This window comes from Bombina bombina, chromosome 1 (assembly GCF_027579735.1).
Source record: "Bombina bombina isolate aBomBom1 chromosome 1, aBomBom1.pri, whole genome shotgun sequence".
Classification (NCBI taxonomy): domain Eukaryota; kingdom Metazoa; phylum Chordata; class Amphibia; order Anura; family Bombinatoridae; genus Bombina; species Bombina bombina.
This window is the reverse complement of record NC_069499.1, coordinates 1,081,735,352-1,081,757,865: the sequence shown is the minus strand read 5'-3', so window position 1 is coordinate 1,081,757,865 and position 22,514 is coordinate 1,081,735,352. Positions and strand designations below refer to the sequence as shown.

Sequence of the window (22,514 nt, the reverse complement as noted above, 5' to 3'; positions counted from 1 at the left end):
CTTCTTTTGGGAGAAAGGTTCTTCAAGCGGTGGTGCCTTTAGTTTAGGTCCGCCTGTCTTGTTCTCCCTCCCTATTCATTCTGTGTCCTCTAGCTTGGGTATTGGTTCCCACTAGTAATCAGAATGATTCGTGGACTCTCTATGCCATAGGAAAGAAAACAAAATGTATGCTTACCTGATAAATTTATTTATTTCCGGGGCATAGAGAGTCCACGACCCACCGTTGTTTAAATTCAGACGACAGTTTTTTTTTGTGTGAACCTCAGACACCTCTATATCCTTGTGTTACTTCTTTTTCCGTTCCCTTCGGCCGAATGACTGGGGGTTATGGGTAAGGGAAGTGATACTTAACAGCTTCGCTGGGGTGTTCTTTGCCACCTCCTGCTGGCCAGGAGTGAATATCCCACTAGTAATTAGAATGTTTTGTGGACTCTCTATGCCCGTAAATAAATAAATGTATCAGGTAAGCATACATTTTGTTATTTAGAAACTTATGTTAGTTCATACTGTTTTATGTTTCTTTAACAATACATTTTTGTTTTCCTGTATATTTTTGTGTGAATGGTTCAAATATTTGTTTTGTATGATTTTTAAAATACAAATTTTATTGTGCACTTTTTTAATGTCTGGATCTCCTCCCCATATTGTATGCCCCTTAGTGAGACACCCTGTTTAAGGGTAAAAAGTTGTTTTAGATCATTGCACCAGGGAAATAGAACAGCTGGTGAGCATTCTTTAATATTCTCGTCAGCCTTGAGACCTTTAGATCATCGGGCCCTAAGTCTGGCTTGGGAAGGCCTCTGATAAACTGCACAAGCTCATGTCCATTATATATGACTATTAAAGATGTTTTCATGAAGAGCCAAGGTGTCCTAACTGAGGTTAACATCTGTGTTTTTGCAAAAGTGCTAATCAGTGAAGTTAGTGTGTGTGTTTATATTGCTTGTAATATCACGCAGGGATGTCTGCAGTATCATTAATATGCCCAATATGCAAATACTTATGCACTGCCTAAAAAAAATCAACAGTTTACACTGCAAGGGGTAAGCCAGGGGACCCTTCTATCATCTAGATGTTTTTCTCTTGTTGCACATGATCATCATAAAGTACATTAATTCCAGACAGTTGTAGAAGAAGCTGACGTATACAAGAAAGTACAAAAAAAAAAACATAGTTTAGCTGCTCACTGCTTATCTCTATAAGTTGGCTGTACCAGACTACACTACACTCTCAATGTCAAGGGCATATTCTGTATGCTTAAATATTAACCTCTTCCTTACTTATGGGTGTTTTTTGGCCTCAGTCATTTAGGCCTGGGCCTAGGGCAGCAGGATTTAGTAAGGACACAGTTTTAAGGGTCCTCTACTGTGCTGTTTTTACATTTTATTTATTAATTTTCATCTCTGGTTGTCTAGTGGGGGGTGCATGTAAACTCTGTTAATAATATTAATACTAATGACATGTACTAAGTACTAATGGGTACTTAAAATGATAGTCTACTTGAAAATGTTTATTATTCAAAAAGATAGATAATCCTTTTATTACCCATTTCCCAGTTTTGCATAACCAACACCGTTATATTAATACACTTTTTACCTCTGTGATTACCTTGTATCTAAGCCTCTGCAGACTGCCCCCTTATCTCAGTTCTTTTGACAGACATGCATTTTAGTGCTTGTGCAATGCCGCTAGCAGGGGTTTTCAATCAACCTGATTGTATGCGTTCTAGCGGATTGCTGTCCGCCACCTCAGATCAGACAGACGAGTTAAAGGGACATTATACACTCATTTTTTCTTTGCATAAATGTTTTGTAGATGATCTATTTATATAGCCCATAAAGTTTTTTTTTTTTTTTTTTTTAAATGTATAGTTTTGCTTATTTTTAAATAACATTGCTCTGATTTTCAGACTCCTAACCAAGCCCCAAAGCTTTGAGAATACCGTCAGCTACCTTCTTCAGCTTGCTCCTATTTGTGTAAAGGGTCTTTTCATATGCGAAAGAAGGGGGAGGGTCTTATTTCCCACTTGCAGTGGGCTTTCCAAATGCCTTTTCAACAGAGCTAAACTGAGATCTTCTAAGTAAGTTTTTAAACAGTTTTATACTGGATTTTTATATCAGTATCTGTGCATCTTATTCTTTATAGTAGTGTCTATTACATGCAGTTATATAAAAATTAGTGTATACTATCCCTTTTAAGGAGCAGTGGTCTTAAGACCGCCGCTTCTTAAGTCCTGTTTCCAGCGAGCCTGAAGGCTCGCGCGGAAACAGGTGTATATGGCCACATTTTGCCCGTGATAAGCCGCGATTAGAAACTGCTGGTGCAATGATAAATGCTGACAGCCGCATTTATCGATGTGCAGTGGACATGATACGTTACATTGTATCATGTCCGCTCGCACTATGATAAATTTACCCCATGGGCTTAAATTTTGGGATTTGATAGTTTAAAGGGGAAGCACATTTTCCAGTGCCTAGAGCAGTACAAAAACTAAATACCTCTCTTTATTACAAGTAGCAGCCCTGAGGCAGCCTACATCCCTCAGATCCTTCCCTTATGACTCCCAACCCCTCTTATAAAATGGGAAAAAGTGACTCATTTGTAACCCCAAACACAAATTGCACTATTTACCCACCAAACATCATGTAAACTATATATTGTATCCAATAGCAAGAGAAAGCTAAATATTGCAGCTATGATTACATGACTTGTTAACTGACTGAGAGGTCATTTTTAAACTATAATGGCCCGTTAGTTGCATCTCAAGCTTCATAAGACAAGTGTGTCTTGCCTACAGTCAAGCATGGTGGTGGGAGTGTCAAAGTCTGGGCCTGCATGAGGGCTGCCAGCACTGGGTAGCTACAGTTCATTGAGGGAACCATGAATGCCAACATTTACTGTTATATACTGAAGCAGAGCATGATCCACTCCCTTCGGAGACTGGGCAGCAGAACAGTATTCCAACATGATAACGACCACTGCCTTCTAAAGAAGCTGAGGGTAAAGGTGATGGACTGGCCAAGCATGTCTCCAGACCTAAACCCTATTGAGCATCTGTGGGGCATCCTCAAACATAAGGTGGGGGAGCACAAGGTCTCTAACATCCACCAGCTCCGTGATGTTGTCATAGAGGAGTGGAAGAGGACTCCAGTGGCAACCTGTGAAGCTCTGGTGAACTCCATGCCCAAGAGGGTTAAGGCAGTGCTGGAAAAAAATGGTGGCCACACAAAATATTGACACTTTGGACCCAATTTGGACATTTCCACTTAGGGATGTACTCACTTTTGTTGCCAACGGTTTAGACATTAATGGCTGTTTGTTGAGTTATTTTGAGGGGACAGCAACTTTACACTGTTATACAGTCTGTACACTTACTACTTTACATTGTAGCAAAGTGTCATTTCTTCAGTGTTGTCACATGAAAAGATGAAAAGATATAATAAAATATTTACAAAAATTTGAGGGGTGTACTCACTTTTGTGAGATACTGTGTATGTGTGTGTGTATGTATATGTGTATATATATATATATCGGTATATATCAGCTTATCGTTTTATACAAGAAAAAAAAAAAAGATTGAAACATGCACATTTCTGAAGAGGTCATCTTTATTTCTTTGTGTATGTATGTACAGATTTTTTAAATATAATATATTTAATTTCTTTATTATTGTATTTGCATTTTTGGGTGTCTGAAACCTTATATTTTTTAAGAACAATAATGCAGATTAACATGGAATGTGCTTATCTTTGAACTTCAGTATCAGATTGCTGAAGAGAATTCTCGCATGGAAGGGCTTGATGAATTATTTTGTTGACTCAGTTGTCCGAATGCTTGTCTGCCAGCTCATTCTGTAAACATAAAGTCCAGCACACATAAATGCATGCAGAGTCCCACCCATTATAAAACATCCTTCTTGCTGAAGCAACAATTCAGACCAATATTTCTCTTTCCATGAGACTAGTTTAAGCTACTGAAATATAATTTTGTTTGAAATATTTTTACTCCCTTATTTGAAGATATTATTGGTCGTTTTATAGCACAGGGATGAACACGTCCTGTTCTGTAGAGGTTGTCTGACTGTTTATATAAAAGAAGCATGAGCTCACTGTTACTTTAAAGGGACACTGTAGTTAAAGGAACACTAGAGTAAAAATTTTACTTTCATAATTCAGATAGAGAAAACAATTCTAAACAACTTTCCGATTCACTTCCATTATCGAAATGTGCACAATCCTTTTTTTATCCACACTTCACCAGATCCTACTGAACATGTGCAAGTGCAAGAATTCACAGAACATATGTATATGCATTTTGTGATTGGCTGATATCTGTCACATGATGCAGTGGGAGGGAAGATAGAACTAACTAAAATTTGTCAGAAATCTACTTGCATTGTCTTTTTATTATTCATTTACTGAGTATGTTGTACTTTGTTTATGGCTTTTGCCTGAGGAATGTAAAAACAGTTTAAATGGAAACTGATACTGTTGTGTTTATTTTGCACTTCCTACTAAACCTAGCTGGCTAACGTGAGTAAGATCAGAAATCAAAAACATATATTTTTTTTTTACTATAATCTCCCGTTAAGCAGCAGTACATAGAAATAATGTATATTAATCATTTATATGTTCTTACTCATGCTACTCATTGAAAATAAAATAATGGTGTGTGACTAACAGATTCAAGTTCTCTTTATAGAAAGCAGGTGCCCCATAACCTCATTATTTTTCTATATTTTGTTTCTGTCCAAACAAGGAAATCATTGCCATCTAGTTCCCAAAATAACCATTAATTCTATGCTAGTTGTCTTGTGTTTTGGATTATTATACAGTCCTCAGGAAGCTCCGAATGCCCATATTTTAAATCCGACAGGCCTATGCCTTTGGATGATGGAGCATAGGAAAAAAATGAGTTTGATAATAGACTTCTGGATGGTTTTGTTGTTTACTTCAATTATTTAAATATAATAAGTTCTTTTGGGAAGTGTTGTTGGAACTTGACTCCTTTCCTTGAGAGCATACTGAGGCACGCTTGTGAGCGTTAATGTGTTTGGAGCTCTATAAGCCAGCAGTGCCAATGTTTTATATAAGCACACTGTAGAGGGAGTTTTAGAGTGTAGAAACCTCTATGGTAAACTAAGCTGTATTACTGGAAGCACTATTTAAAAGTCTGTACATAAAATGTGAGTGCATTTCTTTTATGAATAGTAGACCTCCAAACAGTATATGGAATAGTAGTGAGTAACAATAAGGCAGAACAATGTGTGTGTCCGTTCCATTCTGTCATACAGCACTGTCTGCTGCAACTAAAGTTCCCTCTACAGGTTGTTTGTAAAACATTGTTAAAAGCACTGCCATCTAGTGAACAAGAGACAGGTTTCAACAAAGTATAATGAAGAAAATAAATACATTTGATAGAGTAAAAAGTAAATCTGATTTTTAATTGTATGCTTCTTAGTTAAGACAGTTGGGTAGTGTAGAGGTTTATTTAGAAAATTTGTGGATGGTCTGGCTACACATCCCATAACTCTGTAAAGCTCTCAGCCCTGGGTGCTCACCAGAACTCTCAGGCAGCTGTACAGCTTTCAGCCACGCAGGCAGTTAACCCCAGCTAAGTCTGGGTGCAAAGCCCATAAGAAAATTTACAAATAAATTATTAACACAACACATAGAAAGTCTGGCACTCTCTTGCAAGCACACAGCTAGATTAATAGATTAATAGATATTGTGTTTACAAAGACCATATCCAGAACTGAACAATAATTTTTGATATGTTGAGAAAATATTGAATGCAGTATTCTTTTTATTTATTTATTTTTATTCAACTGTCCCACTTGCAATTGTCAGGTTATCATTCGGACTGGTAAGTTCAACATTTTGTCTCATTTGATGACTGGACCGGTCTATTCATATGAACTGTACAGATTATATAAGGTTTCTTTTAGTTTGTGGTTCTATTCTTGTAGACGGAAAAAAAAATTGCTCAATCAGGATCCAGCAAAGGTTTCATAGCGTGTTCTTTGGTGGGTCACCACCTGGGAGCAGCTTATTTTAAAAAATGTAAAGACCTCTGCATGTGCTTCTAATCATACACTACTAACAAGCTACGAAACCTTTACTGGATCCTGATTGAGTGATTTTCTTTTTGTCTACAAGACATCCCTCTCCAATGCCACATCACCGAACACCTAAGGAACCTTCACTGGCTCCCCATCAACAAGAGAATCACCTTCAAGCTCCTTACCCACACGTTCAAGGCCCTACACAACATCGGACCCGAATACATCAAACACTGTGTCAATTTCTACACCCCCGCGCCAGACAACTCCGATCGGCCGACCCAAGCACTCGCAGTCATCCCCCGCATAAGCAAATCCACAGCGGGCGGAAGATCCTTTTCCCACATGGCAGCAAAGACATGGAACACCCTCCCGCTGCACCTCAGACAATCCCCCTCCCTTACAAAGTTCAGAAAGGATCTCAAAACCTGTCTCTTCGACTGAACGCCCATTCCCTCCTCCCTTCCTCCTATCCGCTTTCCCTTAGCGCCTTGAGACCCTCACGAGTGATTAGTTTGCTCTTTATAAGTACCAGATAGATAGATACACTCATGCTCAGCCCTGGCATACTCCTCTGACACGGTACCCACACAGATGTTCCCGTACTGCTGAGCGACACTGGAGAAAATCTCGAAGTTCAGCTGACTTTCTTCACTACAAGTTCATCTTGAACTCTTACTATTCTGCCTTTAATCTATAAGCAACATTACTTTGCCACTCTTATCTCTACTCTTTCTTCAAACCCAAAACATCTGTTCTCCGCCCACCCCCACCTCCTACTACAACTTCTCTCTCAGCTCAAGATTTTGCCAGCTACTTCAATAACAAAATAGACTACATAAAAATGAAATCAGCTCTCAACATGCTACTGGTCTCAAACCCCCTCAAAACCTCGCTATCATCCAAAACCCGCATAGCCATAAATTCATCTCTTTTGCTCCTGATACAGAGGATGAAGTTTCTGCCCTTATACTATCTTCTCACCTCACTACCTGTCCCTTTGACACCATCCCCTCACAACTACTCCCCGTCCTCTCTTCTACCCTTACCCCTATACTTACACACATCTTCAACCTCTCTCTCAGCACTGGTATATTTCCCTCATCTCTTAAACATGCACTGGTCACACCTATCCTCAAAAAACCTTCTCTCGACCCAACCTACCCATCCATCTACCACCCTATTTCCCTACTCCCTCTTGCCTCGAAGCTTCTCAAAAAGTTAGTATATGTACGTCTATCCTATTTCCTTACACTAAACTCCCTCGACCCTCTGCAATCTGGATTTCACCCCAGCACTCCACTGAGACCGCAATTGTTAAGGTTACTAGTGACCTACTTACAGCAAAATCCAAAGGCCACTTCTCTCTGCTTATCCTTCTTGATCTGTCTGCTGCCTTTTGATGCTGTTAACCACCCTCTTTTGCTCCAAACCCTCCAATCCTTAAACCCAAAATTCTCACTCTGACATACAAAGCCCTCAACTGCACTGCTCCCTCCTACATCTCAGACCTTGTCTCCAGATACTCTCCCTGCTGACCCCTTCGCTCTGCCCACAATCTCTAACTCTCCTCCTCCTCCTCTCTTGTTACCTCCTCACATTCCCGTTTACAAGACTTCTCCAGACTGGCTCCCATCTTGTGGAACTCTCTGCCTTGCTTCACAAGACACTCCCCTAGTTTTGAAAGCTTCAAGCGCTCCCTAAAAACTGTACTATCCAGGGATGCATACAACCTACACTAACCTTTCCTAACGCCACTGCTATCCCCTTGAACCCCTTAGCATGTAAACCTATGAGCCCAGCTGTTTGTAGATCACCCGCATAAGAGCCGATTACAACAGTGCAACTCTCGGCAGGGACCTCTACCTATTTGACCCCCTATAAATGTCACCTTGTATACCGCCTATGTTTGTTTATAGTGCTGCGGCATCAGTTGGCGCTCTAGAAATACCCGATGATGATGATGATGATGATGATGATAATAATAATGTGTCATTGTCCAAAAAGGGAGGAACGAGAAGGTGGCATGAAAAGAATGCCACAACAAATAACAATGCAGTGAATATCACTATTCCAGGCAACAGATAACATTGGTTGTCTAATATCTTGGAAAATATATATGAAGGACTCACTAGATAAACTCCTTTCTAAATGTTGCAAGTTCACTTACAATAAATTATGTAGCAGAGTACTGTTTACCTTGATGTGTCGTTCCGTTTGCGGTAGAGATGCAACATCCACACTGCTGTTGTATGTCAATTCGACATAATGTTGTTCAACTCAGCGAACTCTACCGTTGTATGCCAAAGATAATACCGCCTTATATACTGTGCCACCCCATGTCTGGCAGCGTTCCAAACAACGTAACTCTCCGGGAACCAATAGAAAGGTGCTCAGGTGTTGGGGCTAACTTGAACAGACAAAAAGGAAGAGAAAATGGAAGATCATCTCATAAAATGAATCCTGTACTTTTATTGATCACGATAAAAACTTCATGGCAAGTTGTAAATCTGACAAGTTTCAGCTATCGTGTCTTAAACATCTATGAGTGAGGCACGATAGCTGAAACGTATCAAATGTACAACCTGCTATAAAGTTTTTATTGTGATCAATAAAGTACAGGATTTTGTGAGATGATGTGCCAGTTCTCTTACTTTTTGTCTGTTTTTAGCAGCCTCTTTAAACCCTATTATACTTTTCACAGAGAACTTTACTGAAGTATATAAATCTGATCCCACCTTTTAAAAAAATGGGTGAGACCTGAAATACCAGTGAATCCTCTTCTAAACAAGGAACATGGCTACCCCAGATGATCATTTCTTTCTTTTATGGCCCTCGTCTGTGAGGTGCAGCCAAATCCACCTAGGCACATTGGGCAGGTAATCCACGTCTGGTATTCCCATGACCATAATACATATGTACACAAAAAGAGAAGCGCTCAACCTGGAACAAATTATGTCTCCATAGCTTATTCTTTGGTGGGTTACCACCTGTAAGCAGCCTTAATTTAGCCCAATTGTGCTTTTCACAGAATAGAACTTTCCTGAAATACAATACTTATCCTGCGTATAATGAATTTTACAGCTCTAAAATACCAGGCAACGCTAGTTGGCAGCAGTGTTTCCTGCATGTAGTATTCTAGACATGTGTATATTACTCACATATGGCTAGATTACGAGTTTTGCGTTTGTAAGCGGCTCAGTGCTAACTTGCAAGTTATTGCCACCGCTCACCTCCCTATAGCGCTGCTATTACAGGTTTTCATAAACCCGGCGTTAGCAGGCAATATGTGAGCGTTGAGCAAAATTGAGCTCCATACCGCACGCAAATACCAGCGCTGCTTTGAGCTGGTTTTACGTGGTCGTGCACGATTTCCCCATAGACATCAATGGGGAGACTTGGCTAAAAAAAGCCTAGCACCTGCAATGAAGGAGAGTAAAGTTCCGTAACGCAGCCCCATTGATTCCTATGGGGAAAGAAAACGTATGTTTACACCTAACACCCTAACATAAACTCAGAGTCTAAACACCCCTAATCTGCTGCCCCCGACATCACCGACACCTACATTACACTTATTAACACCTAATCTGCCGCCCCCAAAGTCGCCGCCACCTACATAAATTTATTAACCCCTAATATGCTGCCCCAATGTTGCCGCCACCCACCTACACTTATTAACCCCTAATCTGCTGTCCCCAATGTCGTCGCCACCTACATAAATTTAATAACCCCTAATCTGCCACCCCCGACACCGCCGCCACCTACATTATACTTAACCCCTAATCTGCCGCCCTTAACATCGCCACCACCTACATTATACTTATTACATTATACTTATTAACTATTTACTAACTACCTAGTTAAAATAAATACAAATTTACCTGTAAAATAAAACCTAACCTGAGTTATACTAACACCTAACCTTACACGAAAATAAAATAAATTACATTTATTAAATACAATTAACTAAATTACAAAAAAAACCGCAAAATAAAAAAGAAATTATCAAATATTTAAACTAATTACACCTAATCTAATAGCCCTATCAAAATAAAAAAGCCCCCCCAAAATAAAAAAAACCCTAGCCTAAACTAAACTGCCAATAGCCCTTAAAAGGGCCTTTTGCGGGGCATTGCCCCAAAGAAATCAGCTCTTTTACCTGTAAAAAAAAATAAAATACAAACAACCCCCCAACAGTAAAACCCACCACCCACACAGCCAAACCCCCCAAATAAAATCCTATCTAAAAAACCTAAGCTAATCATTGCCCTGAAAAGGGCATTTGTATGGGCATTACCCTTAAAAGGGCATTTAGCTCTTTTTCCGCCCAAACCCTAAGCTAAAAATAAAACCCACCCAACAAACCCTTAAAAAAAAACCTAACACTAACTCACAAAGATCCACTTACAGTTTTTGAAGACCCGACATCCATCCTCAACGAAGCGGCAGAAGTCCTCATCGATGCCGGCAGAAGTCATCATCCAAGCCGGCAGAAGTCTTCATCCAGACGGCATGTTCTATCTTTATCCATCCGGCGCGGAGCATCCTCTTCAATCGACGGCTCTTCCAGAATGAAGGTTCCTTTAAGGGACGTCATCCAAGATGGCGTCCCTTGAATTCCGATCGGCTGATAGAATTCTATCAGCCAATCGGAATTAAAGGGTAAAAAATCCTATTGACTGATTCAATTAGCCAATAGGATAGAGCTTGCATTCTATTGGCTGATTGGAACAGCCAATAGAATGCAAGCTCAATCCTATTGGCTGATTGGATCTGCTAATAGGATTGAAGCTCAATCCTATTGGCTGATTGCATTAGCCAATAGGATTTTTTACCCTTTAGTTCCGATTGGCTGATAGAATTCTATCAGCCAATCGGAATTAATCAGCCAATCGGAATTCAAGGGACGCCATCTTGGATGACGTCCCTTAAAGGAACCTTCATTCTGGAAGAGACGTCGATTGAAGAGGATGCTCCACGCCGGATGTCTTGAAGGTGGAGCCGCTCCGCGCCGGATGGATGAAGATAGAAGATGCTGTCTGGATGAAGACTTCTGCTGGCTTCGATGAGGACTTCTGTCGCTTCGTTGAGGATGGATGTCGGGTCTTCAAAAACTGTAAGTGGATCTTCGGGGGTTAGTGTTAGGTTTTTGTTAAGGGTTTATTGGGTGGGTTTTATTTTTAGCTTAGGGTTTGGGTAGAAAAAGAGCTAAATGCCCTTTTAAGGGCAATGCCCATACAAATGCCCTTTTCAGGGCAATGGGGAGCTTAGGTTTTTTTTGATAGAATTTTATTTGGGGGGGTCTGGTTGTTGTGGGTGGTGGGTTTTACTGTTGGGGGGTTGTTTGTATTATTTTTTTACAGGTAAAAGAGCTGATTTCTTTGGGGCAATGCCCCGCAAAAGACCCTTTTAAGGGCCATTGGTAGTTTATTGTAGGCTAGGGTTTTTTTTATTTTGGGGGGGGCTTTTTTATTTTGATAGGGCTATTAGATTAGGTGAAATTAGTTTAAATATTTGATAATTTCTTTTTTTTATTTTGTGTAATTTAGTGTTTGTTTTTTGTAATTTAGTTAATTGGATTTAATCAATGTAATTTATTTAATTGTAGTGTAAGGTTAGGTGTTAGTGTAACTCAGGTTAGGTTTTATTTTACAGGTAAATTTGTATTTATTTTAGCTAGGTAGCTAGTAAATAATTAATAACTATTTAATAACTAGTCTACCTAGTTAAAATAAATAGAAACTTACCTGTGAAATAAAAATAAAACCTAAGATAGATATAATGTAACTATATTCGTTATATTGTAGCTAGCTTAGGGTTTATTTTATAGGTAAGTATTTAGTTTTAAATAGGAATTATTTAGTTAATGATAGTAATTTTTATTTAGATTTATTTTAATTATATTAAAGTTAGGGGTGTTAGTGTTAGACTTAGGGTTAGGTTTAGGGGTTAATAACTTTAGTATAGTGGCGGCGATGTTAGGGACAGCAGATAAGGGGTTAATAACAGTAATGTAGGTTGCGGCGATGTTAGGGACAGCAGATTAGGGGTTAATAATTTTTAACTAGTGTTTTTACGATGCGGGAGTGCAGCAGTTTAGGGGTTAATATGTTTTATTATAGTGGCAGCTATGTCCGGAGCGGCAGATTAGGGGTTAATAATTTTATTTTAGTGTTTGCGATGCGGGAGGGCCTTGGTTTAGGGGTTAATAGGTAGTTTATGGGTGTTAGTGTACTTTTTAGCACTTTAGTTATGAGTTTTATGTTACGGCTTTGTAACCTTAAACCCATAACTACTGACTTTCAGTTTACGGTACGGATCTTGACGGTATAGGCTGTACCGCTCACTTTTTGGCCTCCCAGGCAAACTTGTAATACCGACGCAAAGGAAGTCCCATTGAAAAATTACTTTTGGAAAGCTGTGGTAGTTGCGTTGCGTTACAGCCAAAAAAGTGTGCGGTGCAGCTAAACCTGCAAGACTCATAATACCAGCGGTAGTGAAAAAGAGCCATAATGCTCCTTTTTCACTCATACTGCAAAACTCGTAATCTAGCCGATAGGTATCTCTTCAACCAAGCATACCATGAGAACTAAGCAGATTTTATAATATAAATATATTGGAAACGTTTTCAAATAGTTTGTTCTATTTAAATATTTAAAGACAATTGTATATTTGCCAATGCCTATATTATAATGCAAAGTATTAGACTGCCACTGCTCTGCTACTTTATAATGCCACCTGACTGACATTTTCTGTGGAGAAAGCTGGGAACAGGTTATGTGTGAAATAGATAATTTTGTATACAGTGTCCATCTTAATCAAAACCATCCTTCCCATCCAGGAAATTGAGATTGATGAGGTCTCTCCTAATATATCGAAAAAACGTATGATACATTTAAAGAGACAGTCTACTCCCGAATTTCAGTTTAAAAAGATAGATAATCCCTTTTAGTACCCAAAGTTTTGCATAGCTAACATTGTTATATCAATACACCTTTTACCTCTGTGGTTATCTTGTATCTAAGCCTGTGCAGGCTGCCCCCTTATTTCAGTTCTTTTGACAGACTTACATTTTTGCCAATCAATGCTGACTCATTTGTAACTCTGCAGGAGTGAGCACAATGTTATCTATATGACACACATTAACTATCACTGTCTTGCTGTGAAAAGCTAATAAAATGCACTTAGATAAAGGCAGCCTGCAGGGTCTTAGAAACAGGCAGAGATTAAGAGTTTAAAGATTATAAAGTATATTAATATAAGATTGTTAGTTGTGCAAAGCTGGGGAATTGGTAGTGAAGGGGTTATCTATCTTTTTTAAACAATACATTTTTTGGAGTAGACTGTCCCTTTTAATTCTATGTATGGTGCTTAAAATCTGCTAATTCAGTTACCAATTTAGTTACATATTTTGGGCTAGATTACAAGTGTTGCACTAATGTATCGTGCACCCGCAAGCGGTTCCAGTTACTGCTTATCTATACTGTATTTGATAGCGCTTTAAAGTCCTTTGCAGCGATAGATAAAGGGGGCATATGTTTTCCTTTCCTCCAAAAAGCTTGCCTTAAGGGGGTAATAATAGTAATTATTGCATCTATTTTTTACAAATAATTTTGCCATAATAGAGCAGCACAAATCTGTTGCTAAATTTACCATAGGAACTGAGTCTACTGAACACCTTTCTACCAAAGCTAAGTGCAATCAACAATGCATACACATTTAGTCTGTGAATTCTTGCACATGCTCAGTAGTAGCTGGTGACTCAAAAAGTGCAAATATAATAAGACTGTGCCCATTTTGTTAATGGAAGTAAATTGTAAAATTGTTTAAAATTGCTGCTCTATGTGAATTATGACCGTTTAATTTAGATTTGAGTGTCCCTTAAACCTAGTATTGAAAGTGTTACCGGCTCCTCCTTTTCAGGCTAAGCATAAATTGGACTTAAAAACTACATTCATGGAAAGTGTTGTTTCTTTTGGCCATCTCTTCTGCTAGAAGAGTTTCTGAATTGTCTGCTCTCTCTTGTGAGTCTCCTTATCTGATTTTCCATCAAGATAACGCTGTTTTGCGGACTACATTTACATTTTTGCCAAAGTGTTTTCCTCACACAACATTAATAGGGAAATTATCGTTCCCTCCTTGTGTCCTAATCCAAAAAATGCTTCTGAAAAATCTTTGCATTCTTTGGATATTGTTAGAGCAATGAAATGTCATGTTGATGCTACAATGGATTTCAGACAGACTTGTAGTCTGTTTCTTCTTTTTTCTAAAAGCAAAGTGTGGAAAACAGCACCAACAGATATGTGGCTTGTGGGGCACGGAACCCAGGATCTGCCTTATCCTGCAAATACTTCAAGTAGCAAAAAAGATTTGTTCCAGCCACCAATAGTTAAAAAACCTTTATTTCTTCATATAGGGTCTTTTGACAAACATACAACGTTTCAGACCTGCTATAGGTCCTTAGTCATGTATATTCTTTTTTCTAGTCCTAAGAAAAGCCAGAAAGCCTCAGCTATTTCTTTGAAACTTTTGATTCACAAGGCTTATTTGGAGGGTCAGCCTTTGCCACAGAGAATTACAGTTCATTCTACTAGATTGGTTGCCACATCTTGGGCTTTCAAGAAAGAGGCTTCAGTTGATCAGATTTACAAAGCGGCCACATGTTTATTTGAAAAGCAAGAATGTAAGTTTAGATTCGGGCCCATTTTTGGTGAACAACCCGGGTTGTCCTTGCTGATTGGACAGCACCAATAAACAAGTGCTGTCCATGGTCTGAACCAAACATTTACTGGCTCCTTAGCTTAGATGCCTTCTTTTTCAAATAAAGATAGCAATAGAACGAAGAAAAATTGATAATAGGAGTAAATTAGAAAGTTGCTTAAAATGGCATGCTCTATCTGTATCATGAAAGAAAAACAAATTTGGGTTCAGTGTCCCTTTAACTACATTTTACCAATTTTTATGTTTTTACTTCGATAGAAGCAGCCTTTAGTAGAAAGATCCTTCAGGTAGTTGTCTCAGTATGATGATTGTGCCTATATATTGAGTTTATCATAAAAGACATTATTATTATATATATTTTTTTAATACCTCCCTTTATTGTTACTCGTGGACTTCCACATCTTGAGTATTATATCCCATTCGGAAAAGCTTGTGGACTCACCACCATGAAATAAATGATTTTATCAGGTAAGATATAAATGTTCCTGTAGTTTAAAGGACCACTCAGTGTAGTAGATTTGTATATTTAACAAGTGCATAATAAAAAGACACCTCACCTATTTCAAATAAGCAATAGACACATTTCTGACAAATTTATTTTTTCTCCCATTTGCTGGACCCCTGCACCATGTGATAGACATCAGCCAATCACAGACTAGTATATGTTTACTCTGTGAGCCTGTGTACATGTACAAATTTAGAAGCTATATTTCATATATTTAGATCTTATAGTTGTCAACTGAATGCGTTTTCAGTATTAAGTGATACAATAATTCATTTTATTATTATTATTTCCATAATCTATCGTCTTGATGCTATCATGAGCTTCTCTGTTCTATATACAGTACTCTTGATAAGGGTGTATAATGAATGGAGGGCAGAAAGGAATTTAAATCTGTTGGCTAGTAATTTATTAAAACAAGAGATCAAATTAGAGCATGTCATTATTTTTTTTTTATACTATTATGGCCCTTTAAGAACTGATTATGTTATATGTTTGTTCCTTAACCAGCTTGTCTCAGAATAACAAGCTGATAAAACAGAATCTCAAGAATTAAGATAGTTTCTGCATATTTTACATTTTTATTCCATTTTTTACTATTCTTTAGGTATATGATTCATATCTTTTTTTAAAATATAATTTGCTGTTATGAATTACGCATTTTTAACCTCACTCTTTTGTTGTTTGCTTTTCTAGCTTGCATTTCCTTTTATATTTTTTTATAATATCAAACATTATTATATTATTATGTTTTTAATGAATATTTTTACTTCAGCACTTTCTATTTGCATTTTTTTCATGTCTTCCAGATTTTTTTTTTCTTTGCGTGTACATTAATCCAAAACATTAATAGCCATATTATAACATTTGCTAAAAATATCCCACAGGTGTTGTGATTGTCTGGGCTGTTGTGGCAGGAGGGAATTACGACCACGTACTGTCTGGCTTGGTCACCCGGAGAAGAGAGATCAGAGATATCCACGCAATGTCATCAACAATCAGAAATACAACTTCTTCACATTTCTACCAGGGGTAAGAGTTGTCACAATGCAAAACGTAGTATTGTAACTGGAGATGGCAGTCTGGAACCACTGTTTTAACACAGCCATACATTTAATTTAGTAGCTGATTATGTGAACTATTTAACTTCTCATCAACAGGAAAAGTAGTTGTAAAGTTGTGATGCTATAGCTAAACATATTTATACAAAAAGCAAGACAGCGCTAACCACTGCAACACCACTTGGTTGAAATAAACTTTAATAACTGAACAAACAGTACATAAGATATTAGAAGAAGACATCAAGCAAAAATGGAAAAGTAGAAACTACTGATAAATAATAAATAGCATGATTATTATTTTATATTATATATATATATATATATATATATATACATACATACACACAGAGAATATATTGGCCCTGTAGCGGAGTCAAAAAGAGTATCCTAGACCAGCACTGATTATATTGAAAAAATATAATAACCCAGCAGAGAACAGATGTCACATAGGAAACGCGTGTAGCCGAGCAAATTTTTTCTTTCATGATTCCGATAGAGCATGCAATTTTAAGCAACTTTCTAATTTATGCCTATTATCAATTTTTCTTCGTTCTCCGGATATCTTTATTTGAAAAGCAAGAATGTAAGCTTAGATTTCAGCCAATTTTTGGTTCAGCACCTAGGTTGCACTTGCTGATTGGTGGCTACATGTAGCCACCAATCGGCAAGCGCAACCCAGGTGCTGAACCAAAAATTGGCCGGCTTCTAAACTTATATTCTTGCTTTTCAAATAAAGATATCAGGAGAACGAAGAAAATTTGATAATAGGATTAAACTAGAGAGTTGCTTAAAATTGCATGCTCTATTAGAATCATGAAAGAAAAGTGCAGATAAAAGACACTGTTCTTTAAGAGATTAAGTAGGAAGGATTTCTGAAACTTTGCTGGATTTGTCTCATCAAATAATTCTTACAGATTTGTTTTCAGAGTATAGCCATGCCAAATCTGTGTTACCAGAAGAATATCACATATTAACTGAGGCTCTTAAATTAAGTGTGCTGTAGCAAACAAAGAAGATAAAGTTACAATTATCAGTCTATTAACAAGCTTATTGACCTGGAATAAAATCAGTAAGGTATTCAATGTCTCAGAATGATTGGTGAAGCTAAGCAGAAAACTAGTGAAGCTACAGGGGATCCTTCCCAAGACAGGAAAATTATCTATTTTTCTGATGGATCAAGCCAATATAAAAACAAGAAGAATTTCGCCAATCTGTTTAACCATGAGAAGGACTTTGGTATAAAAGCCAAATGATACGTCTTTGCAATGTCTTATGGGAAAGTGCAACTAAGCGGAGAACAACAAAAGCCAGTTTGAAATAGACAACAGAGGGTCACATCCTCAACCCTGAAGATATTTTCCTCTATTGCAATAAGAAGATTAAAGGGTTTACATCCATCTATATCAAAAGCGAGGAAGTAACTGAACCTTATGAACTGGAAACTCAAGGAAAGGTTTGATAAGAGTGAGAGAATTTTAGGTACAAGAAAATTAAACCGTCTTGAAGCAGTATCAGAGAGTACTATCAGATGCTTCTCTTCATCTGCATTGCAAGAGTTTGAAGAACATGCAATGAGGAAATTTGTCCCCCTGACCCTACAGAATAATGACTGTGTCGTTTGTCTCCATGATGACCAGTGGTAGTTAGGCTTGATTGAGGACATCAGCGAGGAAATTTCATAGCTTCTAATCAAACATGTAGCTTGAAATTGTGGTTTGTCAATCATAAATATAATTGGTGTAAAATACAGTTAATTTTTATTATTTGTTATGCTTATATTACATCTTGTCATTTCACAAAATGTATGAATAAAACATAATTTATGCTTACCTGATAAATTTATTTCTCTTGTAGTGTAGTCAGTCCACGGGTCATCCATTACTTATGGAATATATCTCTTCCTAACAGGAAGCTGCAAGAGGATCACCCAGCAGAGCTGCTACATAGCTCCTCCCCTCACATGTCATATTCAGTCATTCGACCAAAGCAGACGAGAAAGGAGAAACCATAGGGTGCAGTGGTGACTGGAGTTTAATTAAAATTTAGGTCTGCCTTAAAGGACAGGGCGGGCCGTGGACTGACTACACTACAAGAGAAATAAATTTATCAGGTAAGCATAAATTATGTTTTCTCTTGTTAAGTGTAGTCAGTCCACGGGTCATCCATTACTTATGGAATACCAATACCAAAGCTAAAGTACACGGATGAAGGGAGGGACAAGGCAGGAACATTAAACAGAAGGAACCACTGCCTGAAGTACCTTTCTCCCAAAAATAGCCTCCGAAGAAGCAAAAGTGTCAAATTTGTAAAATTTTGAAAAGGTGTGAAGCGAAGACCAAGTTGCAGCCTTGCAAATCTGTTCAACAGAGGCCTCATTTTTAAAGGCCCAGGTGGAAGCCACAGCTCTAGTAGAATGAGCTGTAATCCTTTCAGGAGGCTGCTGTCCAGCAGTCTCATAGGCTAAACGTATTATGCTACGAAGCCAAAAAGAGAGAGAGGTAGCCGAAGCCTTTTGACCTCTTCTCTGTCCAGAGTAAACGACAAACAGGGAAGAAGTTTGACGAAAATCTTTAGTTGCCTGCAAATAGAACTTCAGGGCACGGACTACGTCCAAATTATGCAAAAGTCGTTCCTTCTTTGAAGAAGGGTTAGGACACAGTGATGGAACAACAATCTCTTGATTGATATTCCTGTTAGTAACTACCTTAGGTAAGAACCCAGGTTTAGTATGCAGAACTACCTTGTCTGAATGAAAAATCAGATAAGGAGAATCACAATGTAATGCAGATAACTCAGAGACTCTTCGAGCCGAGGAAATAGCCATCAAAAACAAAACCTTCCAGGATAACAGCTTGATATCAATGGAATGAAGGGGTTCAAATGGAACGCCTTGAAGAACATTAAGAACTAAGTTTAAGCTCCACGGCGGAGCAACAGTCTTAAACACAGGCTTAATCCTAGTTAAAGCCTGACAAAAAGCCTGAACGTCTGGAACTTCAGCCATACGTTTGTGTAGAAGAATAGACAGAGCAGAAATCTGTCCCTTTAACGAACTAGCAGATAAGCCCTTTTCTAAACCCTCTTGTAGAAAGGACAATATCCTAGGAATCCTAACCTTACTCCATGAGTAACTCTTGGATTCGCACCAATATAAATATTTACGCCATATCTTATGGTAAATTTTTCTGGTAACAGGCTTCCTAGCCTGTATTAAGGTATCAATAACCGACTCCGAGAAGCCACGCTTTGATAGAATCAAGCGTTCAATCTCCATGCAGTCAGCCTCAGAGAAATTAGATTTGGATGTTGAAAGGACCCTGAATTAGAAGGTCCTGTCTCAGAGGCAGAGACCACGGTGGACAGGACGACATGTCCACTAGGTCTGCATACCAGGTCCTGCGTGGCCACGCAGGCGCTATCAGAATCACTGAAGCTCTCTCCTGTTTGATCTTGGCAATCAAACGAGGAAGCATCGGGAATGGTGGAAACACATAAGCCATGTTGAAGACCCAAAGGGCTGTCAGAGCATCTATCAGCACCGCTCCCGGGTCCCTGGACCTGGATCCGTAACAAGGAAGCTTGGCGTTCTGGCGAGACGCCATGAGATCCAGATCTGGTTTGCCCCAACGAAGAATCAGTTGAGCAAAGACCTCCGGATGAAGTTCCCACTCCCCCGGATGAAAAGTCTGGCGACTTAGAAAATCCGCCTCCCAGTTCTCTACTCCTGGGATGTAAATCGCTGACAGGTGGCAAGAGTGAGACTCTGCCCAGCGAATTATCTTTGAGACTTCCAACATCGCTAGGGAACTTCTGGTTCCCCCTTGATGGTTGATGTAAGCCACAGTCCGTGATGTTGTCCGACTGAAATCTGATGAACCTCAGAGTTGCTAACTGAGGCCAAGCTAGGAGAGCATTGAATATTGCTCTTAATTCCAGAATATTTATTGGGAGGAGTTTCTCCTCCTGAGTCCATAATCCCTGAGCTTTCAGGGAGTTCCAGACTGCGCCCCAGCCTAGAAGGCTGGCGTCTGTTGTTACAATCGTCCAATCTGGCCTGCGAAAGGTCATCCCCTTGGACAGATGTGGCCGAGAGAGCCACCATAGAAGAGAATCTCTGGTCTCTTGATCCAGACTTAGTAGGGGGGACAAATCTGAGTAATCCCCGTTCCACTGACTTAGCATGCACAATTGCAGCGGTCTGAGATGCAGGCGCGCAAATGGTACTATGTCCATTGCCGCTACCATTAAGCCGATTACTTCCATGCACTGAGCTACTGACGGTGTGGAATGGAATGAAGGGACACGGCAAGCATTTAGAAGTTTTGATAACCTGGCCTCTGTCAGGTAAATTTTCATCTCTACAGAATCTATAAGAGTCCCTAGAAAGGGAACTCTTGTAAGTGGTAATAGAGAACTCTTTTCCACGTTCACCTTCCACCCATGCGACCTCAGAAATGCCAGAACTATCTCTGTATGAGACTTGGCAGTTTGAAAACTTGACGCTTGTATCAGAATGTCGTCTAGGTACGGAGTCACCGCTATGCCTCGCGGTCTTAGTACCGCCAGATGTGAGCCCAGAACTTTTTGTAAAGATTCTTGGAGCCGTAGCTAATCCGAAGGGAAGAGCTACAAACTGGTAATGCCTGTCTAGGAAAGCAAATCTTAGGTACCGATAATGATCCTTGTGAATCGGTATGTGAAGGTAGGCATCCTTTAAATCCACTGTGGTCATGTACTGACCCTCTTGGATCATGGGAAGGATGGTTCGAATAGTTTCCATTTTGAATGATGGAACTCTTAGAAATTTGTTTAGGATTTTTAAGTCCAAGATTGGTCTGAAGGTTCCCTCTTTCTTGGGAACCACAAATAGATTTGAATAGAATCCCTGCCCGTGTTCCGTTCGCGGAACTGGGTGGATCACCCCCATTAGTAAAAGGTCTTGTACACAGCGTAGAAACGCCTCTTTCTTTATTTGGTTTGCTGATAACCTTGAAAGATGAAATCTCCCTCGTGGAGGAGAAGTTTTGAAGTCCAGGAGATATCCCTGAGATATGATCTCCAACGCCCAGGGATCCTGGACATCTCTTGCCCAAGCCTGGGCGAAGAGAGAAAGTCTGCCCCCCACTAGATCCGTTTCCGGATAGGGGGCCCTCTCTTCATGCTGTCTTGGGGGCAGCAGCAGGTTTCTTAGCCTGCTTGCCCTTGTTCCAGGACTGGTTAACTTTCCAGCCCTGCCTGTAACGAGCAACAGCTCCTTCCTGTTTTGGAGCGGAGGAAGTTGATGCTGCTCCAGCCTTGAAGTTACGAAAGGCACGAAAATTAGACTGTTTGGCCTTTGATTTGGCCCTTTCCTGAGGTAGAGCATGGCCCTTACCTCCCGTAATGTCAGCTATAATTTCTTTCAAGCCGGGCCCGAATAAGGTCTGCCCTTTGAAAGGAATATTAAGCAATTTAGATTTAGAAGTCACGTCAGCTGACCAGGATTTAAGCCATAGCGCTCTGCGCGCTTGGATGGCGAATCCGGAGTTCTTAGCCGTAAGTTTGGTTAAATGTACGACGGCATCAGAAACAAATGCGTTAGCTAGCTTAAGTGCTTTAAGCTTGTTCATAATTTCATCCAATGGAGCTGTGCGAATGGCCTCTTCCAGAGACTCAAACCAGAATGCCGCCGCAGCAGTGACAGGCGCAATGCATGCAAGGGGCTGTAAGATAAAACCTTGTGGAACAAACATTTTCTTAAGGTAACCCTCTAATTTCTTATCCATTGGATCTGAAAAGGCACAACTATCCTCCACCGGGATAGTGGTACGCTTAGCTAAAGTAGAAACTGCTCCCTCCACCTTAGGGACCGTCTGCCATAAGTCTCGTGTGGTGGCGTCTATAGGAAACATTTTCCTAAATATGGGAGGAGGGGAAAAGGGCACACCAGGTCTATCCCACTCCTTGCTAATAATCTCTGTAAGCCTTTTAGGTATAGGAAACACGTCAGTACACACCGGTACCGCATAGTATCTATCCAACCTACATAATTTTTCTGGAATTGCAACCGTGTTACAATCATTCAGAGCCGCTAATACCTCCCCTAGCAATATGCTGAGGTTCTCAAGCTTAAATTTAAAATTAGAAATCTCTGAATCCAGTCTCCCTGGATCAGATCCGTCACCCACAG

General features: G+C 39.4%; 1 protein-coding gene across 1 annotated transcript in view; it reads left to right on the top strand.

The window, feature by feature from the left end:
• Positions 1-22,514, top strand: part of ATP9A (ATPase phospholipid transporting 9A (putative)) — a 421,913-nt gene that overhangs the window by 69,787 nt on the left and 329,612 nt on the right. Inside the window, exon 2 of the mRNA XM_053693787.1 lies at positions 16,172-16,316. Coding sequence (XP_053549762.1) covers positions 16,172-16,316 — 145 coding nt within the window. The remainder of the gene's footprint in view (positions 1-16,171; positions 16,317-22,514) is intronic.